The 17,504-nt window shown below is 39.7% G+C and overlaps 1 protein-coding gene across 8 annotated transcripts in view; it reads left to right on the forward strand.

Annotated features, from left to right (window-relative positions):
• The window catches only part of ptprsa (protein tyrosine phosphatase receptor type Sa), a 212,590-nt gene that overhangs the window by 134,399 nt on the left and 60,687 nt on the right, over positions 1 to 17,504 (forward strand). For 7 of the 8 annotated variants that reach the window (XM_086116116.1, XM_086116119.1, XM_086116120.1 and 4 more), the window contains 3 exons: positions 7,518 to 7,628; positions 16,278 to 16,547; positions 16,714 to 17,295. In XM_086116116.1, the coding sequence (XP_085972242.1) occupies positions 7,518 to 7,628; positions 16,278 to 16,547; positions 16,714 to 17,295 (963 nt within the window). Of the gene's footprint in view, positions 1 to 7,517; positions 7,629 to 9,531; positions 9,651 to 16,277; positions 16,548 to 16,713; positions 17,296 to 17,504 lie in introns of those variants that run through there. The other variant, XM_086116121.1, reaches the window with a different exon arrangement.

The following is a 17,504-nucleotide window of genomic DNA, read 5'->3' on the forward strand; positions in this document are numbered from 1 at the left end:
CAATAGCTATAGCGTTGACACTGTGGCAAACTGCTGGGTTAATTTAGGTACATATACACAGTTACAAGTGTCGTATGCAGTATGTTTTGAGTCTTTACAAAGAAACCCATAATACAAATGTCTTGAAAGTCAAGTGAATGAAAAAACAAACAAACAAAAAAATCCATTGCCCTTCACACAAAGTAACACTGGTATAGCATAAGACCAAAACGAAAGTTGGAAAACTGGAACAGTTGCACTCCCTACCTGTGTCATCACGAGTTCATGAGTGTCACGAGACTGGCACAGACAACAATGGCATCACACATTGGCCTCACACTGGTTTGACCACACTGCAGTGACCTTGTGGTGGTGGCAGAGTGTAACTGGGTGACAACAAAAAAAATATATCCACGGAAGAAGGACCTGCCGGTCCTGCTGCCAGGTGGTCCATGAACGTCTTTTCCGCTGTGTCATTTTAAAAAGGTTCTGGAAAAGAATCTGAGTTTGTGAAAAAAAATCTTAGTTCAGGTCACTGTTTGCTTCATCATTGCCAGTATCTGCACGATTGTGAAAGTATTCGGAATAGCTTATGTTTGAGGAATGTAAACTAAATGGAGCAGCTGAGATAGGCTCCAAGCTCATGTCGTGACATTGAAACAGGACAAGCGTGTCTCATAGTCTTCAAAATATTTTTGCTATATTGTTTACTGCTATATAATGCAGGATCTTACCCTCATATGTCCATCTTTGCCACAAAACTGTTGTATATGAAAGGTATGAGTGCATGTCCATTTGATAATAGTTGGCTTTCAATCAAATGTGTGTTGCGATGCAGTGAGTAGCATTTGCGTGAGAAGGTTGGGAGGAAATGTAGAGAATGGAACGCCTCTGGCAAGCCTGACTGGCCTCAGAGCAAGAATTAGGGAGTGAGACTGGGCCAGTTATTTTGTTGATTGCCTACAGAAATCAATCAAGGCTTGCTGGAGCAAACTAATTGAATTACACAAGTGGGTCTGGCAAAGGGGTGTACAATTGGCAAAGCTGCTGCAAAATAATAACAGGCTGGGCAGACCACAACTTGAGGCACTTTACTCAATTAATCACTCATGCCTCAACCCATCCTTCTCTCCCTATTTTCCTTCTCTTGTCTCTCTCTTCTTGTTTGGTCCTCAATCTTTTCATTGTTTTTGTTATTTATGAAGTTATTGATTTTGACCTTCACTCAGAAATAAGAGTAGTGGTCCCCAACCACCGATCTGCAGCAATTTGTTCGGGGATTGCATATAGATTTGGGGGGAAAAACAAAAAACAAAAGAATGATGAGCATAAGTGGTGGAAATTGAATATTGCACTCTGGTTCAAGTCTGTCATTGCGCTTTTGTGCACAACTTCAAAATAAAAGCCAAGTAAAGCATTGCTATCCATGTACAGTTATTACTTGTTTCACTATTATTTTGAAGTTGACCCTCGTGGCAACAATTCTACAATCACAAATAATCAAAGCTTGAAAAACAAAATTAACCTATTCCCACCATTTGGTGAAAAATAGCAAGAAAGATGTCAACTGATATGTGTTAGCAGCAAGCCTTTGAACACGTGGTCCTAAAAAATGATCACCTGTATTTTTCTCACCTCTTTTCGCTTGAGTGGTGCTCAACGGACCGACCTTTGATAATGCATCCTGGTTGAGCAGCATTGCTGTCACTGCATGAAAAAATACCTCAGCCTCTATGGCCATTTTTCCCTTTGGAATGAAAATGATGATGTGTGCTTGCTGCACGATGCTTGGTAAATATGGACAGCGGAGGGCCACTGTGTGATCCTTAGGTGGAATTGTAGCCATTTTGTGGTCATTTATACATTTTCAAATCTGAAGGTGTTGAGTAGGGTGGAAAGTTAAGCTGACGTCAGACTGATTTTGAGATGTGTCGCAGACAAACGTAGAGTCTCATCTGCGATTTTGAGTTGTCTTGAGGCGTCATAGCCGTGTAGTGTGACATACTCAAAGATTTGTTGTGAGGTGTCTGGCATTTTAGAATTTATGTTCGCCATTGCCACATGGTCTGACATGTCGTCTGTCATCCTTCAACTAGTTCACCAATGTTGACCAATAGAAAGAAAGCTATGGTGAGACTGGATGTGGAGTGCAAACAATCACAACGAAGTGTACAATATATAAAAAGTGATTTGAACAAAAGGGAAAATATTGGAAACTATACGTCACATTTGAACTCGTGCTACGTTTTCTTACTTTAAAGCTAGTAGCTGACTAGTAGACGTGGTGTCATTAAACACTTTTGTTCCCTCAAGCTTTTTTGGGAGAATAGACAGTCCAGACCACCCGATTATCTTCTTTCTTTCTTTCTTTCTTTTTTTGACAGAAGCACACAACAACTGGGCAGGGTCTTGTTGGTGACGGGCTTGTAGTGTGACATCTCGCCCAGTCCAAGACACAAAACGATATTTATCTGGTAGTCTGACAGCATCACCATCGTGGAAGACAAAAAAGTCGTGTAGTTTGACATGCCCATTAGACAGGCCAAAAATCACATGACAGGGAGTGAGGTGCGGTGAGAGAAGTTGCATACTAAAAGTGTTTTTTAAAAAATGAGTGTAGAAATAAGTCAAGATTTAGAAATGTTTCTAGTGGTAGCTATTCTAATATCTGCAGGTAGGGCACTCCAGACTACTGGAGCCAAAATAGAGAATACGATAGAACCTGCTTACTTCTTTTGACCTCTAAGAGTAACCTCAACACTAGCATATTGTAACCGGAAGGCACAGGATGGCACATAAGGTACCAACAAAAAAAAAAAAAAACAAGATAGGAAGACATTAAGCCAAGTAATATTTTATCAGTGTTGTGTGCTTAAACTTTGATACCGATCCAAGTTTCAAGGTGATCTGGCAGTATATTGTGATAGCTGCAATGAACTGCAGCGCTGAGATTAAGTACTAATATTATTGATGACATGTGACTGTCCATAAGTAGTAAAAGGTCATTTGCCACTTTTGTGATAGCTGTCTTAGTACAGTGATCCACCTTGAATCCTGAAAAAAAAGAGTTCATATGGATTACCAGAGGCCATGTGATCAAGATTCAAATGTAGCCTCACTTCACTCCTTCCTCATGTCTCTGATTAATTAAAGAAACACCCCAACTCAGTAAGGCAGGCAAAACTGCTGCTAGCATTCATTGTTCATGTTGGAGTACTGTATTGCCAAAAACGAAATGTTCCCAAAATGATGTATTTTTTTAGATTGTGCAATCAATGAAAACATAAAAGAGACGATGTACTTTATTACCTGATGACCGGTAGGCACCGGTGGTTGCTATATCGTGGGTGTCAAACTCGAGGCCCAGGGGCCAGAGCCGGCTCGCCATGTTATTTTATGTGGCCCACCAAAGCAAATCATGTGTGTCAAATTCCATGGTCCTTACTAAAATCTGTACCGAAAGGTCAAATTGTTGTGCGTAATAAATGACGTTGAGATTTTGCAAGAATTCTGTTACTCTGTTTACACTCGCTTGAACGATAATTGAACAATTATACTTGACTGATTTCAAAACTATCATCCATCAATTCGTTGTAATAGTATGATGAGACGATGAAACATTTTTTTTTGGTTTCACTGTCATAATGGCCCTCCGAGAGAAGACGTAACTCCAAAGTGGCCCGCGACAGAATTGATTGTGGTTGGAGAAATGGCAGTGGGCCAAGACCTAAATCTTAATGAAGCAGTGGTCAGACATAGGCGGAGTATATGGGAGAACCTTTACATTGGAGGTTGCGAAGTCCCAAGTCCCAAATCTAAAATATTACCATTATTATGGGTTGGTTCACCATTAACTTCGGAAAGTAAAAAGTATCAGTTATTGTCTGAAATGCAATGCTAAAAGCGAATTATTATTAATATTAAAGTTGCCCATCAGTGTGTGTGGTCAAAACAGACATGTAAATCTCATGCATTAGACTAAATGTGGTTTATACAACTTCAACTACTGTCCAATGTTTAAAACTTCAAAACCAGTAACTGTTAGTATGCGTTGATTCAGAAAATTACTATTGGCTTCAATGTCCAATGTTACAATTATACATCTAATACAAATAAAAGGGGGGCAACAAGCTTAACACACAGGGTGTGTCTTAAAATCACAAAAGATTTCAGACCCAAACTACAAACTATGACTCTTTCAATATGGGCCATGCTTTCAAGCAACACGTCTACAATGGGATCCTGTGGAGTTTGCTTCGTTCAGTGAGAAGAAGCAAGAGTTGTGGCATGAAAAACTTTACTGTGACAACATGCCTGCTTACATTGCCCTGCGAAACCAACAGTGCCTCGCTGAGTAAAACATCGCCGTGCTGCAGCAACCTCTCAAACTCACCCAACCTATCGTTGCACAATTTATTTAATTTTTTTGATGTTTTGCAAGCTCAAAAGGGTTCTGCAGGGCATTCATTTCGAAGACATCACAATGGCTGTGACGATACAGCTGCAGTGGATCCCGAGGGAATCCTTCCAGCAGTGCAGTTAGGCATGGTAGACAAGGTTTAGAAAGTGCGTTAGCTTCCGTGGGGATTACTTCAAAGGGGAAGAATTGTAGTTTGTGGTTTGGATTTGAATCGGATCTACTGTGACACCAGTATTGAAACTTTTCTGACACGCCTCAGAGGATTCTCTGTAGGAGCACAGAAAGGAACCACAAGCTCCTGATGCTACTGGTATTTCTTGTCAGTGCTCATGCTGTGAAAATGTGTCTGTGTAAGATACATTTCTCCAATTATTCCAGACCTGTTTCTCCACCACTCTGCCAAGCCTCAGATCGGCTGAGTTCGCAAAGCGTGTGCTAAAAAAAATAATGAGGTACAGTAAAATGGTAAACGAAATACATATGTCACAACTGTCAAACAAGGAACAGAATTTGGACCCAGAAGCAAACAGGACATGGAAGCTGATAAGCAAAATCCTTTATATACAAAAATATAAAGTCCCAATCCCATACGACAAAATAAAGGGAATTATATTAAGGACCGTAGCTACTGACATCAAGGACGCAACCCAAAACTCAGTCACAATATCTACAGTCCAAGGAGGTAGAATGAAACATTGGATTCATTTTGTTTAATTGGCTTATTGAGAAAACAGAATCAGAATAGCCAAGATAAAAAAAGATGTGGTGTGCCACTTTTCAGCAAGTCATACTTGATGACGTTAACCATTCCGCTGTAAGGAGTTTACTTCAAATACCACGTTGGTTCACACATTTTATCAATATTCATGCATTCCCACAAAATACAGGTGAAGCAAAGGCATTTCTTTTCTTTTTTTGATCATTGCATCATCTTAATTTTTACCTCTTGGTAGAACAGAATTGAGAGTGTTTTTTTTTTTTCGTTACAGAATATTCATGCGAGACCTTTGTACATAGGGGAAATGTAGGATTTGGCTACATCACGAGCGAACACCAGCTGGCTCGTGTATACCTACTCCTGAGTCTGACTGAGAGAGGCATGAAGTATAAATAGACTAAAGTTATCACTCTGCTGCTTTCCCTCTCCCTTTTTACTGCATCTGCTCATCACTTTCTGTAGCTTTCTCTACCCAGCCTTTAAAATGTTACTTCTTCTACATCTTGTTTTATTTTATAACAAATAAATGCTTTTGTCTTTTAGTTGTTACTGTAGTTTGAGGAGAATCTAATCTAAACAAATAATAAACTTGTTTGAGTTTGTTATGCATACTGTATGTCAATCACATTGCTGAGTGTGAAGTAATGTTATCTGCGTCAAATTCTGATGACTACACATTTGCAATTTTTCTTTGTGCCTTTTGCACTTGAAATAAAAAGTAGAAAAGAAAGTCATTCAAAATGCAGTCAAAAATTACATTTCAGAAAATAAAAAGTAGAAAAGTAAAAACAGAACAATGGCCATTTTTTTTGTTTTGTTTTGTTCTGTTTTGTTTAACGCAAGCATTTCCAGTTGTTCCAAAATGCTGATGCTCGCCTTCTAACTGGTGCTCATAAGAGGGAGCACCTAACTCTTATTCTGACCTCCCTTATTGGCTCCCTGTAAATTTCAGATTTCATTTTAAGACACTTTTATTTGTTGTTTTACAAATCTCCAAATGGTGTTGCCCCACTTTAACTCCCTACGCACGTGCCCGTGCTATATAAATAAAGTTGAGTTTGATGGGTTGATTTGAGTTGAGCCCTGGTCTAATGCATTTGTTAAGCACTGTACAAAAGGATATCAAACAAATGGAAGTTCCCCGTGGAAACATTTTGGTTGTCTTCAACCATGCATTTCTAAGTATTGATGTATTGATGAACAAACAAATAAATAAATAAGGGTTTCCTTTTGATCATATCACTAACTAACTCATAACCTGTGTTGGAAATTTGGTACACGAATGAGGTGGGTGGGCATCCATGAAAATGTGCAACTTGGTGTTGATCTCCATTAAGATGACTCGGTCTTGGTGGAGGTCAGCACTGAGTGTCATTCTAGTTTTGATTGTAGAGGAGATGGAAAGGAGCACCTCGGATGTAGTATATAGCAAAGTATTCTGGGTGGTGTCTGGTACGTTGAGGCTTCTTGGATCAACACTAATGAGCTGCGTTGCAGCATTTGTCAGGGAAGCCTGGGCTGCAATCTGTTTGCTGAACCAGCCAGAAGCACTAATGATATCATCAAGACGTACCGTCAACTGTGCTCTAATGCAGAATGATGTGACACTCGTTTTTTCACCTCCCTCTCCACGCGCTCCCTCTTTCAAGTTGTACCTACATATTAGGTGGATGGAGTTCATTTGCACATTGTGGAAGGATAGAATCTTTTATCTGATAAGCGATAACTGGGTTGTTATTAAACAAGCCCCTACATTTGTGACCCGATCTAAAATGTAGGAATTTACAGTTACGTTAAAATAAATCACCCATGGGTTACATATTGAAAACAATCTACCTTGTTGTTCGTATAGCAACATAGTACTGTAAAAAAATAAATGTTTTTATATACATGATACACACACACGGTTATATTGTAAAGGAATTCCCATTTCTCTTGTGCCGCGTCTCCCCTTGTGAATGTTATGCAACTCATTTTGTTTAATGCCGTTTAGTTTACACCACTATCTCTACATTTTTGCCCAGTAGCTTTCTTGACATTTGCAATGTTACGTTTTCCTTTTACTTTTGTCACATCCAAATGCTCCCAACAAATTTGGTGTGACCGATTCAGCCTGCTGATTGACTTATTAAATTGTTTGTCTGTTTAATCTGTGTATAATGGATGCCGGAGGGGCACGCGGTTTGTCATGGTGAACTGCATTAAGATTGCAGAGAGAAGCACGTCTCGATGAAATGGTCCAGAGCTTTGCAAGATGCCGCCCTTTAGAGAATTTTCTGACTTCTTTGTGCACTGTCAAAAAAAACCTCAACTAATTGGGATTCTCCCTCCTTTTTTCTCTTTCTCTCTCTGTCTCTTCCTTTCATTCTGCTTGTTTTTGCTGGATATTGTTGTTTCCAGGTGCTTTGCAGATTGAGAACAGCGAGGAGACGGACCAAGGAAAGTACGAGTGTGTGGCGTCTAATTTGGAAGGCGTCCGCTACTCGTCCCCCGCTAACCTTTATGTGCGAGGTAGGGAGAACACGAGTGTTAGACCAAAAAAGTGAAATGTCTGCACAGTCCTTTTTTTAGAGTTGAGCTTTACGAATAGTAATTACTTCCCTTCTAGCCGTAGCTCTATTTTATCCAACTCGTATAAATATTTTAGCACTGATAATATTGCCTGCCCATTGTGTAAATGAATGTGCACTATAAAAGCCAATTGCGAAGTATACAGTCATTTGACCAACTGATGTTCTTCTGTGTTATGATGTAACACTTCATTTTGTGTCTTCCAATGCCATGCCCAACTCGCTTGGAAGGAAATGCGTAGCGCAAGAAGCCGTATGTCTTTGCTTAATCGGTTGCCAGACACCTCTTAACTGTAATTGTGCACCCAAACAAATGTTTGCCCTCCATCCAACATGTAGACGTTGCTTAGTTATTTGTTATTTTCAGGTACTGGAGCAAAACGGTAAGTCTGGATTTTGATTGCGTGAAAGAGGGATTAGTCACGATCACAATCAAAATCTTTAAAAAAAAAAAGTAATAATTGTCCATTAACACAGTGAGTAGCACTCATATGTAATATGTTATCCTCTGCAGCATAATTCCAAAAAATTCCTACGTTCTGCTACATTCTGTAATTTTTCATTTTATTTTTTTTTACATGGTCGTACTCCCATTAGTCTGTTTTGGTCAGCAAAGCTATGGAAAGGAATCACTCGACCATTGATGCAAAAAGACAATGACTCCCTGTTTAGTGAGGTTTAATAAAATGAAGCAGATGCACTTCCACCATGTATAATTTATATGGCACATATTAAATAAAGATGCCATCGGTGTCTACTCAGTTCGTTCCTTCTGCTGTGTACCAAATAACTTTGTTCCCAATAAATAATTCACTAGTCTGACATTATAAATTGGGTCAGGGCTGTTATTTGTACTTGCTGTTGCCATTGTCTCAACGCAATAGGCAAAAAAGTGCTTAAATGAGATAGCCGGCATTCAAAATACAATGCTGCAACACTCACCGTATATGAGCTCATGCAATTAAAGACAAATTGCCGTCAAGAGACATCAATATTGCATAATAAGAATGGGAACACTTGGTGCAGTCTTGTGATTTATGAGAGGATTCCTTGATCGGGAGACAACAAAAAAGTAGCTTTAAATGAATAACTCCTGCCGCTTTCATGAACGCCGGCTCCATCAGCATGCCTTTAGTGAAACTGAGTTCACAAAGGTCATAAGAATTCAGGTGCCCTCACTCTACTATATGTAATTCACTTGAATGGTGTCAACCTTTTGTCTGTTTTCAGTTCACTTTTGTCAAACGATTTTGATACGTGATGTTGACAATGTTTTTGTTCACAAATTGCACCTGAGATTAGCAGCTGTAGTCGAGATACAATTGGAAGCATAGAACGCCGGTCCCAAAATTCTTCCCGTGCCACAATTATTTTGAACAATGTGTGTATGTGACACAAACCCTTTCGTGATGTTGCAATTGACCCCTCGTAAAACATTCGGTCTCGAATTGCAGCTTCTAACTTCAGCCCAAGCGTGTCTCTTTTCTTTTCTATCGTTCATTAGTTTTTCCTTTTTTTTTTTTTTATTTAACTTCCTTCGCAAACAAAAGCGATAATTAACCATCAGCATCAGTGGAACTTCTCCATGTGGTCATGAGGAGCTTTTGAATCTTTAAATTATAATACAGATGATCTTTACTCCAGGGGTGCCTCACAGTTTGTTTGTTTTTTCCTTAGCGGCAACAATGAATGATCTTGATTGTTTTGGTTTATTTATTAAACATGACATTTAATCAAGGGGTGGGCAGGCAAGTGGTCTTTCAAAATGGGTGTCACTGGTAGCAGGGACAGTGTGTGGGGGGAAAAAAAAGGGAACAGGGATTTAAGCAAAGGGAAATGTAGCTGCAGCTAAACACCTTGAGGTGGCTTTTTTTACTCTCTCTGTGTTTCCCCTATTTTTCTCTTCTCCTCATGTCATTGTGTTCTGCATCAACCCCTTTACATCCCTCAGAGCTTCGAGAAGGTTGGTGTGTTTTTTTTCTTTTTTACTTTAGTGAACCCACAATTGAGGGGGAAAAAAAAATCTAAATGTTGAAAATAAATCTAGTTCGATTTGCCTGCTACATTTCTCAATTCAGTTCTAAATTAAATAAATGATAATCCAGTCAAACCAAACTGCTAAATTAATTTGACAAAGCTTTTTCTACAAAGTATATTTCCAAGGAAGAAATGATGAAATAAAACCTGACAAGTTCGGGTTTTTGTTTACCTTTATGTTTGCATTGTGGGGCCTTTTCTCGTTTTGCATCCTCTGGTATTGCTTCTGCACAGAAAAGCCTTTCTTGCATGTGTTGTCATGGAAACCCAGCACGTGAAAATAACAGGACATGTTGCACGATGGAAGAATGTAACTGCGCTTGCATGCCTGTCCAGAACCACTTTGGCCGTGTTGGTCTTTTTTTTTATGCTTTCTCTGTGTTCTCTTCCATTTTATCCTTTCCTTTGTTTTTCGAATAGTCACTTCCCCGAACAATCTGTTTTGGCTTTCCCTTGGTTCTCGTATTAATTTATGTTGTGATTATGGTGTGTTACGTCTGTTTTCCTTTTTTATTCACTTGGATTTCCTTTTGTCACTTTCTCTTTTGAAAAATATCCTTTTTTTTTTAATTCTTTGTGTTCTGACGGGATTTGAGTTTCCTTTTCCAAATGATCCTGCTGTGCTTCTTGAATCTTGAAATGCATGTGGTAATGTGGAATGAAAGTGTGGAGACAGCCGGCGTTTCTGTCATCTCATTTAAAAGGATCTTTTACTGAAAAAATAATAATAATTGTGGCTTGAGTGGGCATCATGATGATTGCAATTTAGGCCATCGTGTGGATCGATAGCTGTATAATGTTTACTTTATTTTCAAATACAATATTCTTGTGTTATATTTCAGATTGCCCATAACGAATTGTAATGGAACAATGAATAATTTTTTTGTTCATTTTCATGAAAATGATAACACCATAACCACTCATCCACACGAGTTATAGCATGAATATGAATTAATGGGCTAGTATATATGGGAGTTTGTTTATCGATTACTTTTTGAAATCAGACAGAGCCAGAAAATGACTATAAACACTTCAGTAAGCAAACTGGGCAAGTATTGGGTTGAGATCTTGAATTAAAAAAAATATATATATATATATATGCCTGCTACTCTGCCCTATTTAAGTAGCCCTTAACTTAAAAATTAAAATCATAGAATTTTTTTTATTTTGGCTCATATGATTGTAGCTCTAGTGCAATTCATTCTGATGGACACAAAAAACCTGATTTAGGAAGATCCCAAAGAGCGCATGCTTAATTGCATCTTCACAAATTACCACATGCAAACCTTTTTTTAATCAAGCCCAAAGTCTCAATTTGAAGACTTCTTGCCACCAATTAACTGAAAATAGTAATTTGCTTAGAAACAGTTAAGTTATAACTGACATCGCAACGTCTGCCAAAATCCCACTCCAAAAATAAAGAATAATGAAAAACTAGTGGCATGTCGTCACTATGAGTTTGAAATGGAAATGATCACACGGTTGCAGAAAGACCGTGCTGTTGGGTACGCATGTGCATGTCTGCCCTCTTCTAATCATATCTGCTTGGGTGTCAATTTGCTTGCATGTCTCGCTATGTATCCGTGTGTAATGTTGGGAAAGAAAGCTAGATTACACCTTATGTTCTCACTGGCCAAATTAAATTGAAAGCCTGCCGTTTCTAGTGGACGTGTGTCGCCAGCCCTCATAGACTCATGTGTTAAAAATGTTTATATGAATACAGTCCCAAACTGAATGACAACTGGCATCTTTCTAAAAAACAAAAACAAAAAAAAGTTGACACATTTACAAACCTCCGATAATTAGATACCCGTACAATGATTCCTGTCACATTTCTTTACGTCATAATTTCCATGTTGATGAGGTGCCCATAAACCCTCTTTAGCATCAGCACAGCCAAGGTATTAATACAGGCTGACCCCCGCAGCTTCTATGTAAATGTTGTAGACTTCAACCAGAAAAGCGTAACAAAAGGATCTCCATATGATGCCTGTGTCCTCAGGCAGCAAGAGGGTGTAATCTCAGCTTCAAGGTGACACTAAAGGCTGCACATTATTTTGGCTTCCCCATTCATTTTCGGGCAGTAAAACCTGCCCTACCAAAGTGGCCAATAATGTCCACCTCTGTTGTTTGTTTGTTTTTTTGTTTTGTTTTGTTTTGTTTTGTTTTTGGGGCTCACATATCCCTCCACAACACCACCCACATTTAAACTTAGTGGAGTACTCTGGCGTTCTCTCTCGACTGCTTTTCACCTCGTTCACTGTAAGTCTTCTTGTCTTTCTCTCCACATTGGGGCTTGAAACAAGATAACCTATCCAAATCGAACTATATGTTTGTTTTCTTTTCCTCTCAATTCCAAATGGGCCGGCTGGGCTCCTGGGCTCTGTGAATGAGAAGCCTGTCCATACCAATGGGATTTTTTTTAATTTTATTTTTTTACTCCTAATTCCCTGTTTTGCGCTACAGAGAGGAAAGCACAGGCCCATTCTTAAATGGCACAGTGTTGACTTGGCTCAGTGGCAGATGAAACATGATCCAGATACACGCATGCTTGCATTATGGGGGGGGGGTGTATATATATATATATATATATATATATCATGCAGCCTGAATTAGTACCAGCCACAGCTAAATAGTCAAATATACCACCCTTCAGCTTGTGTCCATTACAACATAATTCAGTTTAGCCTAGCGCCCAATTGTTTGTGTTTTGATTGAACAGAACAACTTACTGATCAGTAACACAATATTCATTTATTATAATACCGGCAATATTTATACAGTATGGTGGTAAACCCCTGCGACAACAGGAATGGATTGGGAAGAACACCAACCAAACATTTTGAAAACACACAACGGATTTAGAAAAAAAAGAGAGGAGTCTATGTTTTGAATTTCTTTAAAGCTAGTTAGACCAAGAAAGACTAGTCCAGCTGTCAGAGTTCACAAGCTTTGGCGAACTGAACTGAGCGTTACCTTGCAAAGGAAAATGTTGCTTTAATCATGGTGGATGGTGTTTATTTCTTCACAGTTGAGGTACAGAATGTTCAGATCGCAATAGTGGAGAGACAGCCTCATTCACCCAGCAGCTCCCAGTCCATTTGACTGACCTGAGCCCCTGGGAGAGAAGCGCACAATCATACACGTTTTGATCCCGCCTGTCCACAGAAAACTAACCATTTGTCCGATGCTGTTGTTAGAATCGGAGACCAAATTATGGAAACACGAAACCCATCTGAAAAAACCCCCAACAACGTTAAATAGCATGTCGAAAATAAATGAATACTTTTATGCACAGCTGCATTCCAATATACTCTCTACGGAACTGTGCGGAATTAGTTCTTGTTGTGGATTTGTTCATTTTAATTTGTCACCCATCATTTGTCAGTTTGTCTGGAACAGTCCTGTTTTTGGGGAGTGATGGCATGCTTGGAAGGGCTTGGTGTGACATTTTTGGATTGTACTAGTTATCGGGTGTGAGCCCAAGTGGATGGTGCACACCTGTATGTCACTCTTGCCACACCCATGCATGTCTGTGATGAATGGGCTGCCCTTTCACCTTTGTTTTAAAGGCACTCTTATTGATAAACTTGAATGCAGAGATAGTCTATATACTGCCACCATGTGGTGCACTTCTGTTATGCAAATTTCACCTAAATGAACGCGTTTAAGAAATGAATTTGGACTAAACAAACAATAACAATGAGTATTTCCTAGTGCTCACGCTGAGTCTGAAATACGTAAAATTCTTGCGACGTTTTTTAAAAATGATGTACACGTCAAATGGGGATTTCCTTAAAGGTCAGATAATGCCGAAATTTCATAACTGTGAAATAGTGTCCACGATAATAAATTGTTTGACACAGAAAAGAGAATAAAATACAAATTAACTTTTTTTTGTTTGTTTTATTTTGTTTTTATCAGCCATTACATAACTCACTTAACACATTTGTTTTTAAATTAAATTACAAATCTCATTCTAAGCATGGCGAATATTATGCGGCAAACTTAATGACAATCACTTCATCCATATAGCAACAAACAAATTTGAAGATGCTCACATCAGTGCAAAACAGGTCCCATGGTCTGCACCACGTATTATTGTCTGGGAAAAGTCAAAATGCCCCAATCAGCCATCACTAACTCCCTATTTTGAAAAACAATCTTAAATGGCTTCAATAGGCCATTTAATCTCCATCTCCATCCCCAAATCAACCCCCAAAACCTGAAAGCTCCTGCGTTGCATTTGCACGCTTAGGTGCTACTGTATGTTTAAGGCTGTCCACCTGTAGTTAACTCTTGCTTTGAAGCCCCAGTGTGTGAGACCTTCAAACCCACTTAAAGCCATGGTCTGTCCTTTGCTTTGGTTTGGAATCAGTCTCCTTTTCTATCTCCACACTTACGCCCGCCTCCTCCCTCCCTTTCGACAATACCCCCGCCCTAACCCTTCGCGTACTGTATCCAATATGTCTGTATGTCCACCAGTGCTTGTCGACTTTTATTTGTGTGCCGCCTTGCTGCTCAAGTTTCTTGTTTTGTTCCGCCCTGTCCCGTCTTTTCTGTCTTGTCTCTGTCCGTCTCAACTTTTTCATTTAATTCCTCATTTTTTACTCAGACATTTGTAGAAAGTTCCTTCCCTTTCTTTGATCGTATCTGCATCCCAACAAACACACGGACATGAAATAGTAAGAACGTTCCCAAATGTAGTAGAATCACATCATCATAAACTGTAGTTGTCGGTTTCATTTTGATTTTAAGTCTTAAATTAGTTAGCTTTCTCTTCAGATCCTCTTAAAATATTAATTCAATGATGTACCAAAAATGAACTCTCTCTGGCTAAGCGGAATGAGCTTGCTCAACCACCCGATATGTGCAATGCCAATCCTCCCGTGTTCAAATATTTTAGGAATAGTACGAACCTACTTGATCCTAATAAAGAGCAACTTGTAAAGGCAATTATCTCACCTCAACATTAGTTGCTCACCTTGCACAAATTAAAACCAGAGAAAAACCATGCTTTATATAAACTCTCTGCTCCTTTGTAAACATTCAGTTGCATTCCCATTTTGTGTCCCTATGTCGAGTGTTTATTGGGATGCCTATCATCCACATCATTTATGTTGTTCAACTCTTTTATACGACAGACCTCGAATACCACTAAACTACAAATTGCATATATGTGTACCATATACACTTGCACAGTTCATCTTGTATCATATGCATCAGAGGTCATCCTTCATTCACTCGCTTCTTCATTGCAGCTCCTCTCCATCGATTTTTTCCTTGTTTCTTTCTTCTAGTTCTCATCCTGCCCTTCTTCATCAACATTTCCCTGTCAACTTTCTCCCTCCTTCTCTGGATTTCTACTCCCTGTGGATCCAGTTTTGTTTCTTGACTCCAACACTGTAATAGTAGAATTTCTTGCAACAACAATTCTCGTTGTTTGATATATACTTGTAGGCACACACCTTGATACTCTGATTTTGTGTTAACTGGGGCTGCGATGTGACAATGTGCCAACATCACATCCTGTCACATTAGCTGAAGAAAAAAAAGTTTTCATTCTCTTGAAGTGGGTTACTCCCCCCCCCTTCCCCTTCTCCGAACCTCCCCAATCTTTTCTCTTCCTCTGTTAACTCTTTGCTCTTCTGTTCCCTTCCGTTCTATCCACTTCCCTAATACTTTGTCCTCTATCTTGTATCTCTTCCTTGCTCTCCAATCGTCTTTTGTCTGGGCATGCTAGCGACCCTTCAGTTATATTCCTCTATGCATTTTATCTCAATTTTTATCTCTGGTTTTGTTATCATTTATCCTTAATTTACCTCAATCTATTTATGCATGCTGTCTGTGAAACTGATAGCTGCATCTATCAATGGAACCGTGTCAGATCTTAAAAAGGCTTTGTCCAGTGGATCTACCCTAAACCACAAAAATCTTATTAAAGTTTCTCATCTTTAAGGTTTCAAGTTAGATGTAGGTGACGAGTGACAATCGGTGCTAGAATGTGTTTAGATCCCCAGACCCCAGTAACCCTACACTTCCTGTGCTGTGGGAGAAGCCTCTAATGGCTGACTTCCTCCGTGGCCTGAGTGGACAGGAAGTAACAGGTTGCCATGATGGCCTTATTAATAGTACTATCACAAGGCCTATTTCGTTCCACTTTGGCAGGCTGTGATCACGCTATGCTCTAGTTGGTTATGAACAGCAGTTCAGCTCCAAAGATGAGAAACTCGTAATAGATTTTTGTGTCTATAATTGTGCTGTGATGGGTCAACTATTGGTCAATGGAACCTTGTTGCTATGAATCGTTGCTTTCTTGTTAATCTATATTGTTGTTGAAGCAGTTCTGTTAGTTTAGTTCCTTCTTCTTATTTGTATATTTTTTGAGTCTTTTTAGTTTGTGTTTTGTTCCCATTATAACGTTAAACTTTTTTGTGTTCAAAACTTCTACGAGAAGGGTCCATTTTCATCGACCTATGTTGTTGCTTGTCTTTCTCCTTTGACTCTCTTTGCCCTCTTTGTCATCCTCTCCCCTCCTCATGCCTTCTCCCAGTCCGACGGGTGCCTCCTCGCTTCTCCATTCCACCAACGAGCCAAGAAATTATGCCTGGTGGGAGTGTGAACATAACATGTGTGGCGGTGGGGTCCCCCATGCCTTACGTCAAGTGGATGTTAAATTCTGAGGACTTGACGCCAGAGGATGAGATGCCTGTGGGTAGGAATGTTCTTGAACTGAGCAGCGTCCGTGAGTCCGCCAACTACACCTGTGTGGCCATGAGCAGCCTTGGCATCATAGAAGCGGTGGCACAGATCACTGTCAAATGTAAGAGATAACGCTCACTGAGAAGGGAACATCAGAGGTTCATGAACAATGCACTCAGTAGCAAAATTCACTTTTTGGGGGGGTTGGATTAAAAAAGAAATCTCTACTGGTATCTTAATAATTAACCATTAATCACAAACAACCTTTTGTCCTGTCACCATAACAGCTCTCCCGAAGCCTCCAGGTACTCCAGTGGTTACTGAAACCACTGCCACTAGTGTGACCATCACCTGGGACTCCGGCAACCCTGACCCAGTCACCTACTATATCATTCAGTATCGTGCTAAATCCCCAGAGAGCAAGTATGAGACAGTGGATGACATCACTACGACACGTTATAGCATTGGTGGCCTCTACCCCAACACTGAGTATGAAATTCGAGTCTCAGCTGTCAACACCATTGGCCAGGGTCCTCCCAGTGAACCGGTGGAAACCAGAACTGGTGAACAAGCCCCTGCCAGTCCGCCTCGTGACATTCAGGCCCAGATTATATCCCAAAACACCATGATGGTACGTTGGGAAGACCCCGAGGAACCAAATGGGCAGATTAAGGGCTATCGAGTTTATTACACCATGGATGACTCTCAGCCAATGAGCCTGTGGCAGATTCATAATGTCCAGGACAGCATTATCACCACAATTCCGAGCTTGGTTCCTCAAGAGACTTATACCATCAAAGTCCTAGCCTTTACTTCAGTAGGTGATGGACCCTTCTCAGAGCCAATCCATGTCAAAGTGCTGCAAGGAGGTAAGAAAACAAAGATTGAATTTTACTAGCTAGGAAACTGTGGTTAAAATAAAATACAGTATATCGATGGGTTGTTGTTTTTTTTTTACACTGTCAAATGTTTAGATACATTTTGGACCCCTATCATCATGCAAAATTACTATTGTGACACCGCATCAATAGCAGGGTAAAAGTAACCTGTCACGACAGTCTAAACCACGCACACATTC

Source organism: Hippocampus guttulatus, chromosome 7, assembly GCF_054856545.1.
Source record: "Hippocampus guttulatus isolate MCC_2025c chromosome 7, RoL_Hgut_1.0, whole genome shotgun sequence".
Taxonomy (NCBI): Eukaryota; Metazoa; Chordata; class Actinopteri; order Syngnathiformes; family Syngnathidae; genus Hippocampus; species Hippocampus guttulatus.